Here is a 16,007-nt window from a genome sequence, read left to right on the forward strand (position 1 = left end):
AGGAAATAAACGCCGCTCAAAGTGTCTCCATGACGTTGGTGTCGTCACATCCAACGTCACAAGAAAGTGCGGGAAAAAGAATGCGCGAAATGGGTCGCGAGATTAGCGCGCTTTCCTGACAGCTACTACAACCACCACAACACCCACTATGTGCTTCGACAACAACTTGTGCGGATGCTATTAGAATAGTCGAATTATTTTAAACAGATACAGGAAAACGTGCGTGGGCATCCAACAAAACGATGGGAATCACAGGCTTGTTGCCGTTCGTCCAAAAGTCGACGAGGCCGGCGAACGTGAAGGAATTTAGTGGGAAAACTGCAGCCGTGGATACTTACTGCTGGCTTCACAAAGGTGCATTTTCGTGCGCCGAAAGGCTTGTGAAGGGCGAAAAGACCGATGCGTGAGTAGCTAAAATTCAAATTGCGGTATTTGTCTTCCTGGCTTTGGTTCTTACGTTTGATGATCACAGACGCAGGCAATTATGCTCAGACGCCGGGCGGCAAGAAAGCCCAGCATGCCGCCGCTTGTTTGTTTATTCTTTATACGGAAGAGTAATTGCCAGAAGCCGCACGTGCTGTTTAGGTTGTTTCCGAAGAAAAGTTTATGGATGTGATTAGCTTTGTTTGTATGCTGAATCTCTACTTATAGATACGTGAACTACTGCATGAAGATGACGGACTTGCTTATCGCGTCTGGCGTGCGGCCGATTTTGGTTTTCGACGGACGGCACTTGCCATCGAAGAAACTGACGGAGAAAAAGCGCAGGGAGTGAGTTACAATTTCTTCTATTTCTTTAATTCCGTCTCCTTTCCCTCACGTACTTTATCTCTGATCCACTCGAAAACAACTATTTCACCATACTTTTGCAGACAGCGGGAAATCAACAGACAGAAAGCAAAACAGTTCCTCATTGAAGGAAAGATTCAGGAAGCACGCGAATGTTACCAGAGAGCTGTTGACGTTACGTCTGCCATGGCTCATGAAGTTATCAAGGTGAGCTGTCATTTTTCTCAACTAATTCGAATGACAGCACTTTCGAAATACGACTTCTTATATTTCTTTCCTTTCTTTTTTTTTTTTGATAATCCGTGTTTTCTTCCAGGAGTGCAGAAGAAAAGGCATTGACTACATAGTAGCACCGTACGAGGCAGATGCACAACTTGCTTACCTGGCACAATGCAAGCTGGCCGAAGTCATCATCACCGAGGATTCTGACCTTATCCTCTTTGGATGTGAAAAGGCAAGGAGTACAATAGAGACTGAAGTTTTCACAAAGATCAATTTCGACCTGTAAAGAGTGTAGTTTGCCATTTTGTTTTGTTTCCCAACAATGACTCTTACCCACAACTATTGATCAAGAAGCAATACACCGTGCTGGTCCCTCCAATTTGTTTAGTAAATAATGATGGTACTGCGTTCAAAAGAGGAAGTACGCTTCAGACATTTCAGGCAATGATAAACATTAAGCAGACCTTGGCGCAAACCTTGGTGGCAAATGTGGAACATTCTTTCTGCCGCAGGCATCACATACTCGTGACGCCTGCGGCAGAAAGAATGTTCCTCATCCGCCGCCAAGGTTTGTGAGTGGTGGTGCTGGCTAACACTCCCAGGGTTCTAGTAGGAAGCATAAATATTCCAGATAGTGGATGGGAAGATGGTGCCGCGGTAGCTCATTTGGTAGAGCATTGCACGCATAGTGCAAAGACGTAGTATCGTTTCCCACCTGCGGCAAGTTGCTTTTTCATCCACTTCCAATTTCATTTATAATTTCTTTATTTGAATTAGTAAAAGTCATTTCCCCTGCGTTGTGCTTGGTATTTTTGTTTGTCGGCTTCTTATGATGTGATTAATAAAAAATTGGGCCCCTCTGTTAACCCCCTTTCTTCTCGTTTATGTAGATTTGTATGTTACTTCTTTCAGGTGTTGTTCAAGATGGACCGAGCCGGCTTTGGCAACTTGTATGAGAAGTCGAGACTAGGTGAATGTTTCGGGCATCTTGCAGACCGGTTCACCCATGAGAAGTTTCGGCAGATGTGCATCCTTTCTGGTTGCGACTACCTCCCTTCCTTGCCAGGCATTGGCTTAGGAAAAGCCAGCAAATTTTTCAAGCTTGTCTCTAATCCCGATCTCCGAGCTGTAAGTGTTACTGTCACTGACAGAGCACAGTGTATTTGACCAGTTTCTTCCATAAAAAAAATACTGAATAGTTAAAAGCATGTCTATTTTTTAACTATTCAGTATTCAAGAATACAATTCTGTAAAATGGTTGGGTTTGAAGGCTAACTGTAACAAAATTAAGCTTTGGCTAAAGTGGTTATAAATGAGTTGTCCATGCTACATGACAAAGCTGCAGGGCTGTTAATTGTTAATTTTTTTATTAACAGCTTTTAACCCCGTAACTGCTGGGACAAATTCTGAAACAAATTTTGGAAGTGTGGAATTTTTTCAGGACCTGCATATTTTGTGTCATTTTCTCTCTAACATTTCTTTTTTTTTTGCAAATATTTTTTTTTTAATTGCTGAAAATTCGCGACAAGTCAAGCCCGAGGCCCATGAGAGTGATTTTGTAAGCTATTGCGACAAGCGGCGGCTTTGAGTGACGGAAAAGGTCATTGCTTGAACAAATTGCTTGTTCTTGTCGCTCGATTGCTCAGTTCTGGAAATCTAAAATTCGTCACTCATTGCCCGGAAGTGCTGTGAGTGACTAGCCAATAGCATGAAGCCAAAACTGGATGTACACCAGTCAAGTTACTACTGACTGTTGCATGAAACGAGCAAACAAATAAATTTTGATACATGCAAAAATAAGAACCTACTGCAAGACCTTGAGAAATATTTTATGTAGTTCTTTACAGTAAAACACATCAACTTAAATTAATAAAGCACGCCTCACGCTAGTTACAGCCCGTATTTGCTGCCCTCATACCGGCAACACCGGGGAGACATCACTCAAAGTCGTAGCTCGCGTGGGGTACGACTTGTAGGCAACGAGCAAATGCGACAGTCATCTCCGTCGTGTCGCTGTCGCATGCAAGATCACTTGCATGGGGTTTATGCTTTAAGGGGTTAAATGACTTCTAAGTGGACAATGTGTGCTCCTGGTAGTTAGTGGATATGACGCAAATACCAGCATATAACCTCTGACATTTTCAGTGTGCCATGTGCACCGTCTAATCTCGGAGGTCTTGCCGAGGAATTGTTCTCGCTCTCAGTGTTATAGGTATAGTGTCATTTCCGGCTAGCAGTCATGGTATTTTCTTCTTACTTTTTTTTTTCTTTTGGTAGTATCAAAACTGTCTTTCTGCAAGCTTTTCATGATGCATCCACTCGTATCTTGAACATAATTTTGTACTGATAATAGTTTCAGATAATGTACATGATCTGAAACTAGGATTGAAACTAAGTCAAACGTTTCTTTGCAGCTGGCATTTAACAATAAATAGTAAACAACTGAGGTCCATATATCTACAATATATGTGTACAGGCATTGGACAAACTATGTTTCTTCATAGAAAACTGAAGAGTTCTCTTTCTATTGTTAAATGCATGGCAAATCACGTGTTGGTTCACCCAGATTTAGAGCATGCAGCTATTTTGTGAGGTGTGCATTACATTAAAGTTGTTGCAGTGATGTGTAGCTAGATTCCTTTTTATCAAACTACTTAGCTACGTGGTCTGTCTATATAATTATAATTAAGCTCCGGTTGGAACCTCTGTACCTGTGACGACTGAAAGCAAGGTCACAGTTTTTCTTCATGTCCCATCATGACAAAATAGGTCTGCAATATGCTAAGCATTTGTTTCTTCTGTCAAGAACATTGTCGGAACTTCAAATGTGAGAAACTTGCATGTCCGTCTAGAAATTATTTTTTTTAAGCAATCTTAAGAACGATTAAGTGCATAGATGACGAGGACGAGCTTTTACAAACATTGTCAAAAGATGATAAGTTCGAAGGAAATTGAAGCAGAGTTTACAAATTCATAACTGCACCAAAAGCAGATATCTATTCTTTGCAGTGCATCTGTTACAGCATGTGAATCAGGCAAATTTCATTTGCAAGTTCACAGCTTACGTGATATTGTTAGTGTTTACAAGGGTTTTGCGAATGTCCTACTAGCGATCTAACAGCATATGTCGGAGCACTTTAAAATTAGTTTCGTCCACTTTAGATGTCTCGATAGTTGCAGGTTACATTGTGATTTCCTTTTTTGGTGCTGTGTTACAGAGCTGTAAACTTGATGCTTCACTTTTTGTAAATTTGTCAAGTTCTGGCAGTTGAAGATAATGATGGCCTAAATAAATAACCTGCTTCCTACATTCGGCAGATTTTAACTTTTTCTTCTATATGCTGCAAACCTAGTAAATTTCAATGGAGTGGATGTTGAGCAAAACGAATTCTATGTTTTAATGCATTTAGATAGCAGCTCCGACAGTAAAGCTTCCTCTTAACAGTGGATTGTACTCTATAGATCTGAGCGCAAAGCAGGGCTTTTATTGAAATCATTTTTACAGTGAAGATGATGATTGCTGTTTCTCCCTAGACGTTGCCCAAGCTGCCTTCATACCTTAAAATGCCTGCACTCACTGTGGACAATCAATACATTGAAGATTTTCTTAAGGCTGAGAACACATTCCGCCATCAACTAGTCTTCTGCCCTATCCGGAATGAGCTTGTGCCACTGAATCCTTACGACCCCAGTGTTGACCCCACAGACATGACCTATGCCGGACAGTATCCTTTCCTGAAATGCTGTTTTGAGCTCATTAGCTTTCATATAAGACAAAGCCTTTTTGAAATAGAACACCTAAGTTTATTGTAGCTACAGAACTGCTGCCCTGGACAGAAGCCGGTTTCCTTTAGATATTAACAAAGAAAAAGCAATGATTGCGCCTTCAGTGTCAATATGTAAAATTAAAAAACTTGCCTTTAGTTTTTCAGCTTGTGTAATACATACAAGTAAAAAGAGCATTGCTTTGCAAGGTGTTTTTTTTTTACACTTGTGATTACCTGAACGTTACTGCGACAGGGAATGAAGCCAATAATACCTTGAAAATTAATAGATGTGTAAATGAGAGACAGCTAAATATTTGTGTTTTCACTCTAGTGAAGTTGGAAACAGTGTCAAAAATTCGTGTAGTCGGGGACGTGGCATGACAAAAAAACAATGGAAAATGTGAGCTTTCAGCTCCTACATAGAGACTGAAACACAATTTTTAATTTTTGTCGTCACTACTTGACTTGCTTCATTGCATGTGTAATATAATGAGCGAAACGAAAACAAGATGAAAGCAGGAGCAAACATTTCGACAAGTAGACTTGTCTTTTTCAAGGCGACGTACGCTCTCCTCAGCACAGTATACATAGGTGTGGTTCTTCTAAAGGGGGGAGAGGGTTAGGCGGGTGGGCGAGGCAATGACCGAGGATGTGTTAGCAATGACGGTGCAGAATTGAAAAGAAAGGTGTGCTGCTGAAGGTAGGTGGAATAATGTGCAGTAATGCCATGTGTCAGCCGGTTGTCGTGTCACTGTAGGTTCCTACCTCACATTCCTCCACCGATGTTCAGTAGCAAACCTTTATTTTCAATTCTACACCCTCGCCACTAACACACCCTCCGTCATTGCCTCGCCCTCCTGCCTTACCTTCTGCCCCCTTTAGAAGAACCATACCTATACGTGCTGTGCTGAGGAGAACATATGTCACCTTGAAAAAGACAGGTCCACTAGTCGAAATGTTGGCTCCTGCTTTCACCTTGTTCTCGTTTTCCTCATCGTCTTGAATTTCCACCTCCCGCATTCCCCGTGTTTTCCCTGGCTATGAAATATAAGGAACTTGAGTTACACTCCATAGCTTCAAGGCACCCCACTTTGAGCTTACAGTTCAACTAGCTTCTGCTGCAAGCTTTTTCTTTTGCCTTTTTCCAATAGTTTCAACAGGTATAGCTATTGGACAGGTGTCTGCTTAGACCAGTCAAACATTTCATGTGCGACTTGACAGATCACACCTGTGCTCTGTACAAAGGTGCATATAGCAAATGTATTTGTAGCTGTTGTTAATAGCTTGTTTAAAGATAATTTAAAGCACTGTAAAAGATACATTACCTAAAGTTACTGTTAGTATGGCTGTATCAGTTGCATGGTCTGTTGCTGTGCTTGAGCAGCTCTCCCAATGAAAAGCATTCATTCATCTCAAAAATGTTTACCACTAAAGATAACCTGGCATCTGCAGATATGTCGTGATTGCCGGTATCATGTGCGACTGCTCAGGGAGTGTTTTTAAATGTGACCTGCACCTGATATTGGCTTTCAAATCTAACCCTTGACTGCTCTTGCCTGTACAAGACAGCTTCCAAGGGAGCAGGCTTTTGACATAGCAGTAGGGAATATTGACGTCAACACTGGGCAGAAGATTGACAGCTATTATCCAAAAGACGGAAAGGTAAAGAACTTTTTTGTTTACTTCTGCTCCCATCTCTTGCTGAGTCTTTCAAGGTAACCTTGTCTCATTCATTGCTTTGCTCAGATACTGAAACAGAGAGCTTCCTTGGGAAACACACAGGATCAGAAGGTAAATCCAAAGAATCGCGAAGGAGTAAAGGACAACACTCCGAGAAGACTTGGTGCATTTGAAGTTGCTGAGCGGAGATCAGCACAGCCTACAACTCCAAGGACTCCAGCCAGGCTGCCGCAGCGTCCTTCGAGGCCTTTGACGTCAGTGGAAAACATTGGTGAGACATTTCTCGATCCTATGAGCTGTTAAGTAGCCAGCTTGCAATAATTGCAACACTTTTTTTGTGGATCTAAAAAGACACTAAAGAGAATCGGTAAGTTTATTTAGTACAAGTACACTTTAGGTATGCGGTATATACAGGAGTATTTATGACAATAGCAGCTGATTTAAGACCATACGAAAAATACGCCCGACTTCTGTACACTGTCTGGTTTATTTCTGTTGGCGTGCTGTTTTTGTTATGCACCTTGTCTGCCAGTACTCCAGGGTGCAGACCTTGTCAAGCCTTATAGATGTCTTTTTGTCTGTACCCACCAAGTGTCTTTGATACTGAATCGATTGATTGATTGATTGATTGATTGATTGATTGATTGATTGAGGTCTCAAAGTCAAGGATGGTCTCAAAGTCAAGGACTCTGGGTCTTTATTTTTTTAGTACATTTATTATTTTTATAGCCCTTTAGTGTTTTTAGTAGTCAGTATATCAGTCTTGTGAAGTACGTGTTACTTAAAGGGCCCCTCACCAGGCCTAGGTGTTCAACACAAACAAGTGTCGTGCGTAGATCATGCGGTGGTAATTGTGGCGGGAAAATGACCGAAATTTTGAGCAGAAGACCGCATGCTCTTTTTCTCGAGGGAGCTGCATTTCAAGTGAGAGAGTCAAGGTCATATGCACAGATGCCTCTAAGCAAGACACATTGCTTTGAACGTCACCGACAGTGGCACTAACTTTGGTTAATCATCCAATTCGGAAGGCACGCCGCCACCATCGGAAATGTGCCATACAGCCAACGAGGAAGAGGAGAATAAAATAAAAAAGAGCCAGGGCTCATCACACAAACCCAATGTGGTCCCTCAGCTCCAGCATGGGAGGAGATGGGGAATGTATGTCCCTTGCTGACACTAGTTGAGGCAAAGGTAGTGTCTCTGCTTACAGTGACACTTGCCCTCTGGCTGCATGGTTATAGGAAGTACAATTTCTTCTAGTTCTTCCAGTAATCAACCGATTAGAAACATACTTTTGATAACACTCTCCCTAGACAGCACTTAACAACTTCCAGGGTACCAAACCAAAATTTACAATGGAGCCTTTTTCATTTTGTTTTTTGTTTTAGCTAGTTGGCTCTGTTGGAAATATTTCTCCTTTACTCTATACTCTTGCTATCCTCTCTCCCCGTTCTTTTACAGTGAAGCTGTACAGAATTCGACAATGATTTTTGCGTGGTGGCATGGTTGCTGTCAAGGAGGTTCAGGCACATTGTACAGAATGGAGCCAGCAGAGCATAAAGCAACATGCAGAGAGTATAAAAGTAGTAAAGTTGGGTATTGTGAAGTGCTTGCAAAGTCTCAGGTAAATTTTGGGCAGTGGAAAGGACTTCCGAAGGGCGCGAAAACTCCCTCGTACAGCTTTGTTGCTTTGCTGTACGAGTTGCTTGGATTTGCATACAGTTGAAAAGGTTTTCCATTTATGTAGCCATTTCTCACTCGTTATGCTAATGCAACAAATCTGTTCAGCTGCAATTCAGTATAACTGAGAGTTGGGCAAGTTGAATTCCATCTATTGCAGATTAACATCACGACAGGCAAAATGCCAATCCTTTGATCACCATCTGTTGTGTTGCTTAACCACAGTGAGCTGCAATTTCTCTTTCGTGCTCCAGATGCAGAATATGACAAGCAAGAAAGCCCTCGGCAACAACTGGAGGCAAACTTGTCGGGAAGCAGTGGGCCATCACATGATGATAAAGCAATGGATACCTCCCTCAACAACCTGAATGAAGTGGGAAATGTTTTCAAAGTGACGCCTAAGCGAGTGGTTCGCAGCAGGTACGTGTGCATTTTCTTTAATTCTTTAATTTGAGAGCTATACTCAGTGTGTTGGCTGTTCATAAAAATGCTATGTGAACTCTGTTTTATATAAGGCACTGCCTTTTGTTATATGGAGCACCTTTTCCTTGCCACTACTGAATGAATGTTAGTATTCACTCAAGAAAGTAAAGATTCATGCTGTAAGAGGTTAAGAATCGAACTCTTTATAGGGCAGACTGGGATTGAGAAAGTTAACTATGATAACTGTGACTACGGTCGTCAGTCATCAAATCTAATTTCACAGCTCGAGTCGGTCTGGTAGTTATACAGTAAAACCTTGTTAATTAGATCCTTGTTAATTTGGAAAATTGGATAATTCGGACTCTTCCCCTGGTCCCGACAGGCATCTGCATTATTCAGTGGACTGAAACTCTCATTGATTTGGATATATTTGTACGCGCACTGGTTAATTCAGACAACTCGTTAAGCGCAGTGAGCACGTAGCGCCGCAAATGTGTGACACGAAAGAGCCATGCAAAGCGACGCTGGTGTCCAGCTGAAAGCATCGGCGGAGTCGTATCGCCATAATCATCAGTGGAAATTGTATGAGAACAAGAGGAATGTTTAATGCCTATTTGTGTCTTTATAGCCTTGATTTTTGCGTTTGCTGCCACACATAGCACTGCATTAGCTGTGTGCCTTCAGAACTGCATAATTGCACGATCCAATATTGTGTCGATGGCGGCCTACATTTCATCTGCATTAGTTGTGGTCAAGAGTAGTCTCCTTTTGATTCAATTAGCGTGTTGACCACATACTTTCAAAACTGCATGGTCGCTGTCCATGATTGCGCATAAGCGACCGAAATTTTATCTGCGGCAGTTTCGGCAAACAGTAGTTGCCTTTTGACTCGATGCATTATGTCTGCACGCACAATGTCATGAACACAAGGAAGAAGAGTGCCAGCTACATCATGATGGACGAAAAATTTGGTGGTGACCAGTGCACTGGTGCAAAAATAATCGGGATGTGCCCGCATTGGAGAAATGCTTTGTGTCTTGCATGAACACATGCTCTGTGGCTGAACTGCAAAGGAAGTTGCGAAGCCCTTGCCCCTGAAAGTGCTAATCTGTCACGAGATGACATGAATTGCAGCTCCTACACTGCTTTTGTGCAAAATAGGAACAAGATTTGCCGATTCATTCAGTAAGTAAACTTGTGTCGACATAGTAAGCATTTGTTTATTGTTCTTTTTTTTATACCCCCCATAATTCGACAGTCGATTAATTGAGAAATATTTTTTGTTTCTGTGAAATCCCAATTAATGTTTTATAGTACATGCATAACTGTACATTTTAGAGCAATTGCTAGTGCTCAGGTTAATTCAGGAATGTGCAGCACTGTTTGCATCACACAGGCATTCTAATTAAACATGCCTTTTTGCCATTAAATTCATGATAATGTTAGGTTTTGAATACAGGAATCCTCTTATGCATGAGTTAGCGTTAACCCAATACAGCAACAGTTCGATAAAGGGGTCATCTTCAAATAGTATAACAGTGATGCATGGCGCTAATTCCTGCCATGTTTTCATGGATAAATGAACCTTTCATTCAGTAATGAATTAATTTGATCAATCTCATCTGTAGCTACGTCTCAAAGTAAAAAGCTTCTATCATGGTTAAAGGGCAACTCCAGCAATTTTTCTATGTCCATCGACCTTAATAAAATATTGATACTATCGACCTTAATAAAATATTGAATGTACATTCTCTTTTGTACTCCGATTATTTAGGTTTCCTGAAAATGGATTTGAAAGATCGATTGCGTGTTCCCGACTCAAGCCCATGAATGTACGACACTTTACTGGCCACCCTGTGTTTGTGATGTCAAAGACTACACCGCCACTTTGCGCAAAAACAATGAAACTGGCTCCTTTTTCTTCAAGACAATGGCCAACAATAATTGTTTTGACGGCCAGATACCAGTGCTTCTCTTCGTCTTACCACAGCACAATGCCTTGAGCTTGGGCACATCAGCTGCCTCTTGCCGTGGCGATGCATCAAAAGCAAACGGCGATCCTTCAGCGGTCAAATCGTTGCTGTCTTGTTCGAAAGAGCTTGAAAAGCTCCCCTTGTGTTCAGAAGACACCGTCAGCTTTGCTTTTTTGGTTTAACACCACGTGTACTGCGCATTTAGCACGCATTCTGGGTGTTTACATTATGGTAGTGTAGGATCTGATGTCATAGACTTATCGCGACATCACACAAAACAGCTACCCGTTTCGGTTTTGGTACCTAGTTCATTGGTTATTTAAAGTTACTAATGAGTTTCTAAGCAAATTCAGCCACCCTACTGGCGACAGGACTATCACTGCCATTTGAATATGACAATATCCTAGTATGGCTGAAAAAGAAAAACCGCCGTAGTTGCCCTTTAAAGGGAACCTGAACCACCCCTCGGGCTTGACGAAATAACATAGTCTGTGGGTAGCACATGCTGCTGTGAACATCTCAGCCAAGTTTTGCTGTCGTAAGCGGTGCGTGAAGCTCGCAAGCGGATCGCGAAGTCAGCTTTCTCTCTTTTCAACAGAAGGCTATGACCTCACTCTTTTCTGGACGCTTTATTTCATCATCAGGCACTTTATTTTATAATCCCTTAGATGGCTGCTACTGGCCAATAGCTGACATCAAGCTGCGGTCGGCTACATGGCATAGATACCACGGGGTGCCGCTACGAGTCCACTGGCTAAGTGCACTCACTGAGGACAACCACATAGGCACCAAAAGCGGAAGTCGTGGCGTCTACATTAACATCCAACATGACATTTTAACTGCACACCACGATGACATGTAGAAGGTGGAGCATTTTGGGCAAGCTCCTCTGTGTCGTAGCCTTAGCAGTGCAAGGTATTGATGTAGGAATGGGAGTGCAGCGGAGGCTATGTTTGATTGCCAATAACTCTGCTTCTGTGCAACGCATTGAAATACTTTTTGCGGCAAAGTATTTCTGAAATAGCCTATTTTCATTTCAAATGCCTTTCTCCACTTTGATAAAAATGGTTCAGGGCCCCTTTAACATACAGTTTGACCTATGGTATACTGGAAAGATGTTCTCCTGTACCATTCCTACAGATTAGAGTGCTAGGTAGTAAACTACGAAAGATCATAGCTTTTAAACCTGTTATTTTTATTTCCATTGACAGGTTTTTCTCATCACCAGCAGCTTCTGTTTCACCGAAGAAAAAGCTTACAGAGTGGCAAATTCAGCTTTCAGAACCTGTTTGTGATGGGGGTAAAGTTGTGTTGAGCAAGATCCCACAGAACAGTGCATCACAGGGGAAATTTCAATGGGGTTCGAGGCTTGCACAACAGGATCCTGCAGTAACAACAGTTTCGAAGCAAGTGTCAACACCCTTTAAGCGACTGAGGCTGAGCATGTCTGCACTAGAAAGTAGCAAGAAAGCTTCATGTGTCCTTGGCCCGACAGTTGGAGAAGATGAAAAAAATTTTGAAGTGTTGGAAGGAGGTGGCAGTGCTAGACGGTGTGGCAGCTTTAGCCAGCCAGAGGTCTCAAATTTGCCAGAAAACAGCTTCAGCAAGTCACCAGCATCGAATAGTGGCTCAGTTTCAAAGAACACAGATGACTCGCAAGCTGTGCAGCACCGCAAGTCACTGTTCGAGGTTCTAGAAGAAAAACGCCAATCTGCACAGACTCAGAGTTTTTCTCCCGCCAAGTTCAAAAACCCCTTTGCAAAAGCATCGGAAAGGCCTCCTACGAGTGACCTTATAGTTCCGGAATCAGATGAAGAAGACCCAATGCCCCCAGGTTTTCGAGAATCATCAGAACTAAAACAGGAGTTTTCTTCGACAGAAAGATGGCAGGTCACTGCTGCCATGGCAGATAACCTGCAAGAAAGTGAAGAGTCTCCAATTCCCAAGTTTAAAGCCAGCTGTAATTCCTCCGAAGTGCAAGGGAACTCATCACAAGACTTGGATTACCCAAACTCGCTGGAAGATGATGAGTCACCATGGCCTTCGAGACCAACAATCAAACAGGATCCCAGTGCAACTGAAGTGATTGAAGAGAGTGATGATGATGATGACTTAATGGTTACGAGCACTGTCATTGTAAGAAGACCCATTGAGACACCTAAGCACCTCATCGTCAAGCCACGAATTCCACCTAAACCCACTAAGAAAGGTAAGTTGCCATGTTGTATTTGACTACATTTACCGGTACTTTTAATTCTGGCTCTTGCACTTATATTTAGCACTAAAAGTGAATTTTTTAAACTACTGCTTCTATTTGACTTGCGTCTATTGCTTTATGCTGGCTTTGCTGCTTGCCAAACCACTACACTGAAGTATAATACAGTACGAGAACGTTTTAGTGGCTAATGATGACCATAGCGACAGTCTAGAGCCTGTTTCAGTACGTTTTGAATTTTTATTTTTAAATATTTTGACAAATGCAATGACATTTTTTCATTGCGATGTTACGTTGCTCTGGCTTGTAGCTGTGGCATTCTACTCCAGAACGTGAGGGTGCAGGTTTGACTCCTGGCCACTGCATTCCAATGGAGGCAGAATTTAAAAATTCTCACGTACCATGCTTTTGGTGGATGTTAAACCTAATCTGTTAATGAATCAGCCTTATCTTCTACACATCTCTCATAACCCACTGCGCAGTTTTGGAGTGATAAAATGCATAATTTAATTTTTGTTTCATTGCTGCATTAGTTTGTGAAAAACATTAAAGGGTATGGATTAGAAAGCAGGAAAGAATGGCTTTATTAGCTCATTAACTCCCTTAGTGATAGTTTTAGTGCAAACCCTATCTCAAGTTGAAACCATATGCACTGCACAACTATAGTCATGTCATACCCCTCACAGCTACAATTCAGGTTTCAAGTTCATTCATCAAGGATAACAACATGGCTGTCTTTAAGCAGTTTTTGTTGAACTGCTGGGCTTTCTTGCATTTGACTACATTCTAAAGCCATATTACCAAAGTACTGTTGTTGACTTTGTATGCAATATTCACCTCTGACTTTTTGCCCTTGTTATCCCTTATGGGATTTACAGTGTATAAATATAATTAACACTCCACTGGTAAGGCCTGTTTGAAAGGCACTGCATTACTGTGTGTGGTGATATTCCACATCAAAGGTGTTGTATTTTACACTTGCTGTGTGCCTGTCTGCATTATTCGTGTTCTTTATTTATTATTATTATTATTTTTTTGCAGCATTATCAAGGCAACGGCGTCTGGGTCTTTCAAAGTCTGTAATGAAGAAGGACTCCAAACAGCAAAGTTTGCTGGAAAGCCTCGCCAAATTCCAGTTCAAAAAATCTTTTCTGTAAAGTACAAACTTTGTAAAGTAGATGTGATATAGACTTTTCACTGGGGAGAACCTATAAAGTGAGCTTTTAAACATCATGTCAAGTTGTGCCAGTGCTTTGATTTGCATGTGTTTTCGAAACCCATCAATTCTGTTTATGATAAAGGGAAAAGCTTGCAGAAGCACAGAACTATATAAATTCTCAGATATTGTCATGCTTATCTTTATGGGAGCTTTCATGTTAACATTACCGTATCTACTCGAATCTAGGCTGACCCCGATTCTAAGCCGACCCCCTAAAGTCCAAAGCCCCCCAAAAAAAAAGTTGCCTCGAATGTAGGCCGAACAAAAAAAGCGAGGACAGCGTTGACAAAATGCAAACAGCATTTATTGAATCTGAACATGCAGAGCTAATTCAACGTCATCGTCGCTGCTAGACTTGTCACTGTCACCTTCAAACAGTGCACTATCTTCAGTACCGTCAAGTGCATTAGATAAGCTGCACTTTTTATAGGCGTGCACGATCAAAGTACCTGGGGTGTCGTCCGGCACTCCAGCTACCCAGCCCGCCAGCTGCGATAGCGATGCACGTTTGATGGGGCCGTTGCCGTTAGCATGTGGTCTTCGTCAGTCAACCAGTCCGTGTAATATTTCCGCAGACGATCCTTGAAAGGTTTCTTGATGCATACATCAAGTGGCTGTAACTGGCCCGTCATGCCGCCCGGTATGACAGCGAGGTCCATGTTCGCTTGGGCGAGCACAGCCTTCACGTTGTCGGTCAAGTGCCCACGGTAAGAATTGACGATAAGGAGCGAGTTCTTCGTCAAAAGGGCTCCTGGACGCCGTCGCCACACAATCTTAACCCACTCTTCCACCAATTTTCATTTGCTCGCACAATAACATTTCTTGGGAGAGTTTCTCGAGCAGGCAGTGTCTTCCTTTTAAATATAATATAAGGAGGGAGTTCATGTCCATCAGCTGGGCAGCACAGCATCACAGTTGCGCGCTGCTTCTTGTAGCCCGCAGAGCGCACCTTCACCTCCTTGGCACCCTTTTCATTCACGGCGTACGCCACTGGCATATCAAAATACACAGCCATCTGGTCGGCATTGCCAATTTGCCCAAGGTTGTAGCCTGCCGCTTCTCTCTTTTGCAACACGTAGCGCTGAAAAGCTATCAGCTTTTTTTCGAAATCGCTTGGCGAAGTGCGGCGTCGGAGGCTCAAGCCGAAGCGCTTCATGAATTTCTGAAGCCGGCCCCGGCTGGCTTTGAAATCCTTTGGCGTTAGGCCTCGCTCCCTCGAAAGTTCCCTAGCTTTTATTAGGAGCTCTTCTGTTGTCACTGGAAGGGCAGCTGCTCTCTGTGTCCGAACAAAGTCAGCCAAAACTGTCTCCACTTCGTGGTGACAGCCTTTCTTTGGTCCGCTAAATGCCATCCTCGTTGTGGCGCACGCAAAAAGCTGCTGTCATTGTCGCCTCCAACAACGGACGTTTTTCTCATAGGAGCCGAAGTCCCTCCCGGCTTGAAGATTCGACGATGCCTCTGCGGCTATCACACTTTTCGCTTAAAACCGGCACTGTAGTGGCATCTCCTGCTTGGTGCCATCGCGATAACAGCATGCCCCACGCCGATACAGCCGACATGACACAGGTCAAAATGGCGACCTCGCTTGCGTATGGTTCGCTACTAGCACAGCTAGTAGCAGCTGCGATACTGGCTTTTCTAGATGGTGCTACTATGCACCATATTTAGCAGTTTCAATTAAAAACTAGCGCGTTTCTTAAATTCCTCGAATCCTAGAGTAGGGAATATGATTATTTTAAAAATACTATCGACCTAGATTCAAATAAATGCGGTATTTCAAAAACACCATTTCCTTTCAGGAATGCTACATCACGCTGATAACGTGCGTGAAGTGGAATTACCGGGTGCACAGTGTTAAGGAAAGGAGAGGCACGCAATATTGGTGGGGATTGCTGTTTGGGGAGAAGATTTCTAAGCCCAAAGGGTGTCATCTCTTCTTAGAGTGTAGTCGTAAGTTTTCACGCCGCGGTTAAGAGATACGAAATGTCTGAAGGTACGTCGGATGTACCCGAATCCCAGAAGTTAGAGATGCATCGGAG

General features: G+C 42.6%; 1 protein-coding gene across 1 annotated transcript; it reads left to right on the forward strand.

Moving 5' to 3' along the window:
* The first annotated feature begins 62 nt into the window (after window positions 1-62).
* tos (Exonuclease tos) lies at window positions 63-13,982 on the forward strand. Its single transcript, XM_065454525.2, has 11 exons — window positions 63-403; window positions 652-771; window positions 873-996; window positions 1,106-1,243; window positions 1,924-2,139; window positions 4,546-4,736; window positions 6,344-6,440; window positions 6,525-6,729; window positions 8,393-8,558; window positions 11,746-12,743; window positions 13,791-13,982. The coding sequence occupies exons 1-11, from the start codon at window positions 243-245 to the stop codon at window positions 13,904-13,906; spliced, it is 2,532 nt and encodes an 843-aa protein (XP_065310597.1). The 5' UTR covers window positions 63-242; the 3' UTR covers window positions 13,907-13,982.
* Window positions 13,983-16,007: the final 2,025 nt, after the last annotated feature.

This window comes from Dermacentor albipictus, chromosome 10, assembly GCF_038994185.2.
Source record: "Dermacentor albipictus isolate Rhodes 1998 colony chromosome 10, USDA_Dalb.pri_finalv2, whole genome shotgun sequence".
Lineage (NCBI taxonomy): Eukaryota > Metazoa > Arthropoda > Arachnida > Ixodida > Ixodidae > Dermacentor > Dermacentor albipictus.

Excerpts from the sequence above, each read along its gene's own strand:
- tos (XM_065454525.2), top strand. The coding sequence starts at position 243 with ATGGGAATCACAGGCTTGTTGCCGTTCGTCCAAAAGTCGACGAGGCCG. Across the intron at positions 997-1,105 it reads TGGCTCATGAAGTTATCAAG|GAGTGCAGAAGAAAAGGCAT; the intron begins GTGAGCTGTCAT and ends GTTTTCTTCCAG. Across the intron at positions 8,559-11,745 it reads AAGCGAGTGGTTCGCAGCAG|GTTTTTCTCATCACCAGCAG; the intron begins GTACGTGTGCAT and ends TTCCATTGACAG.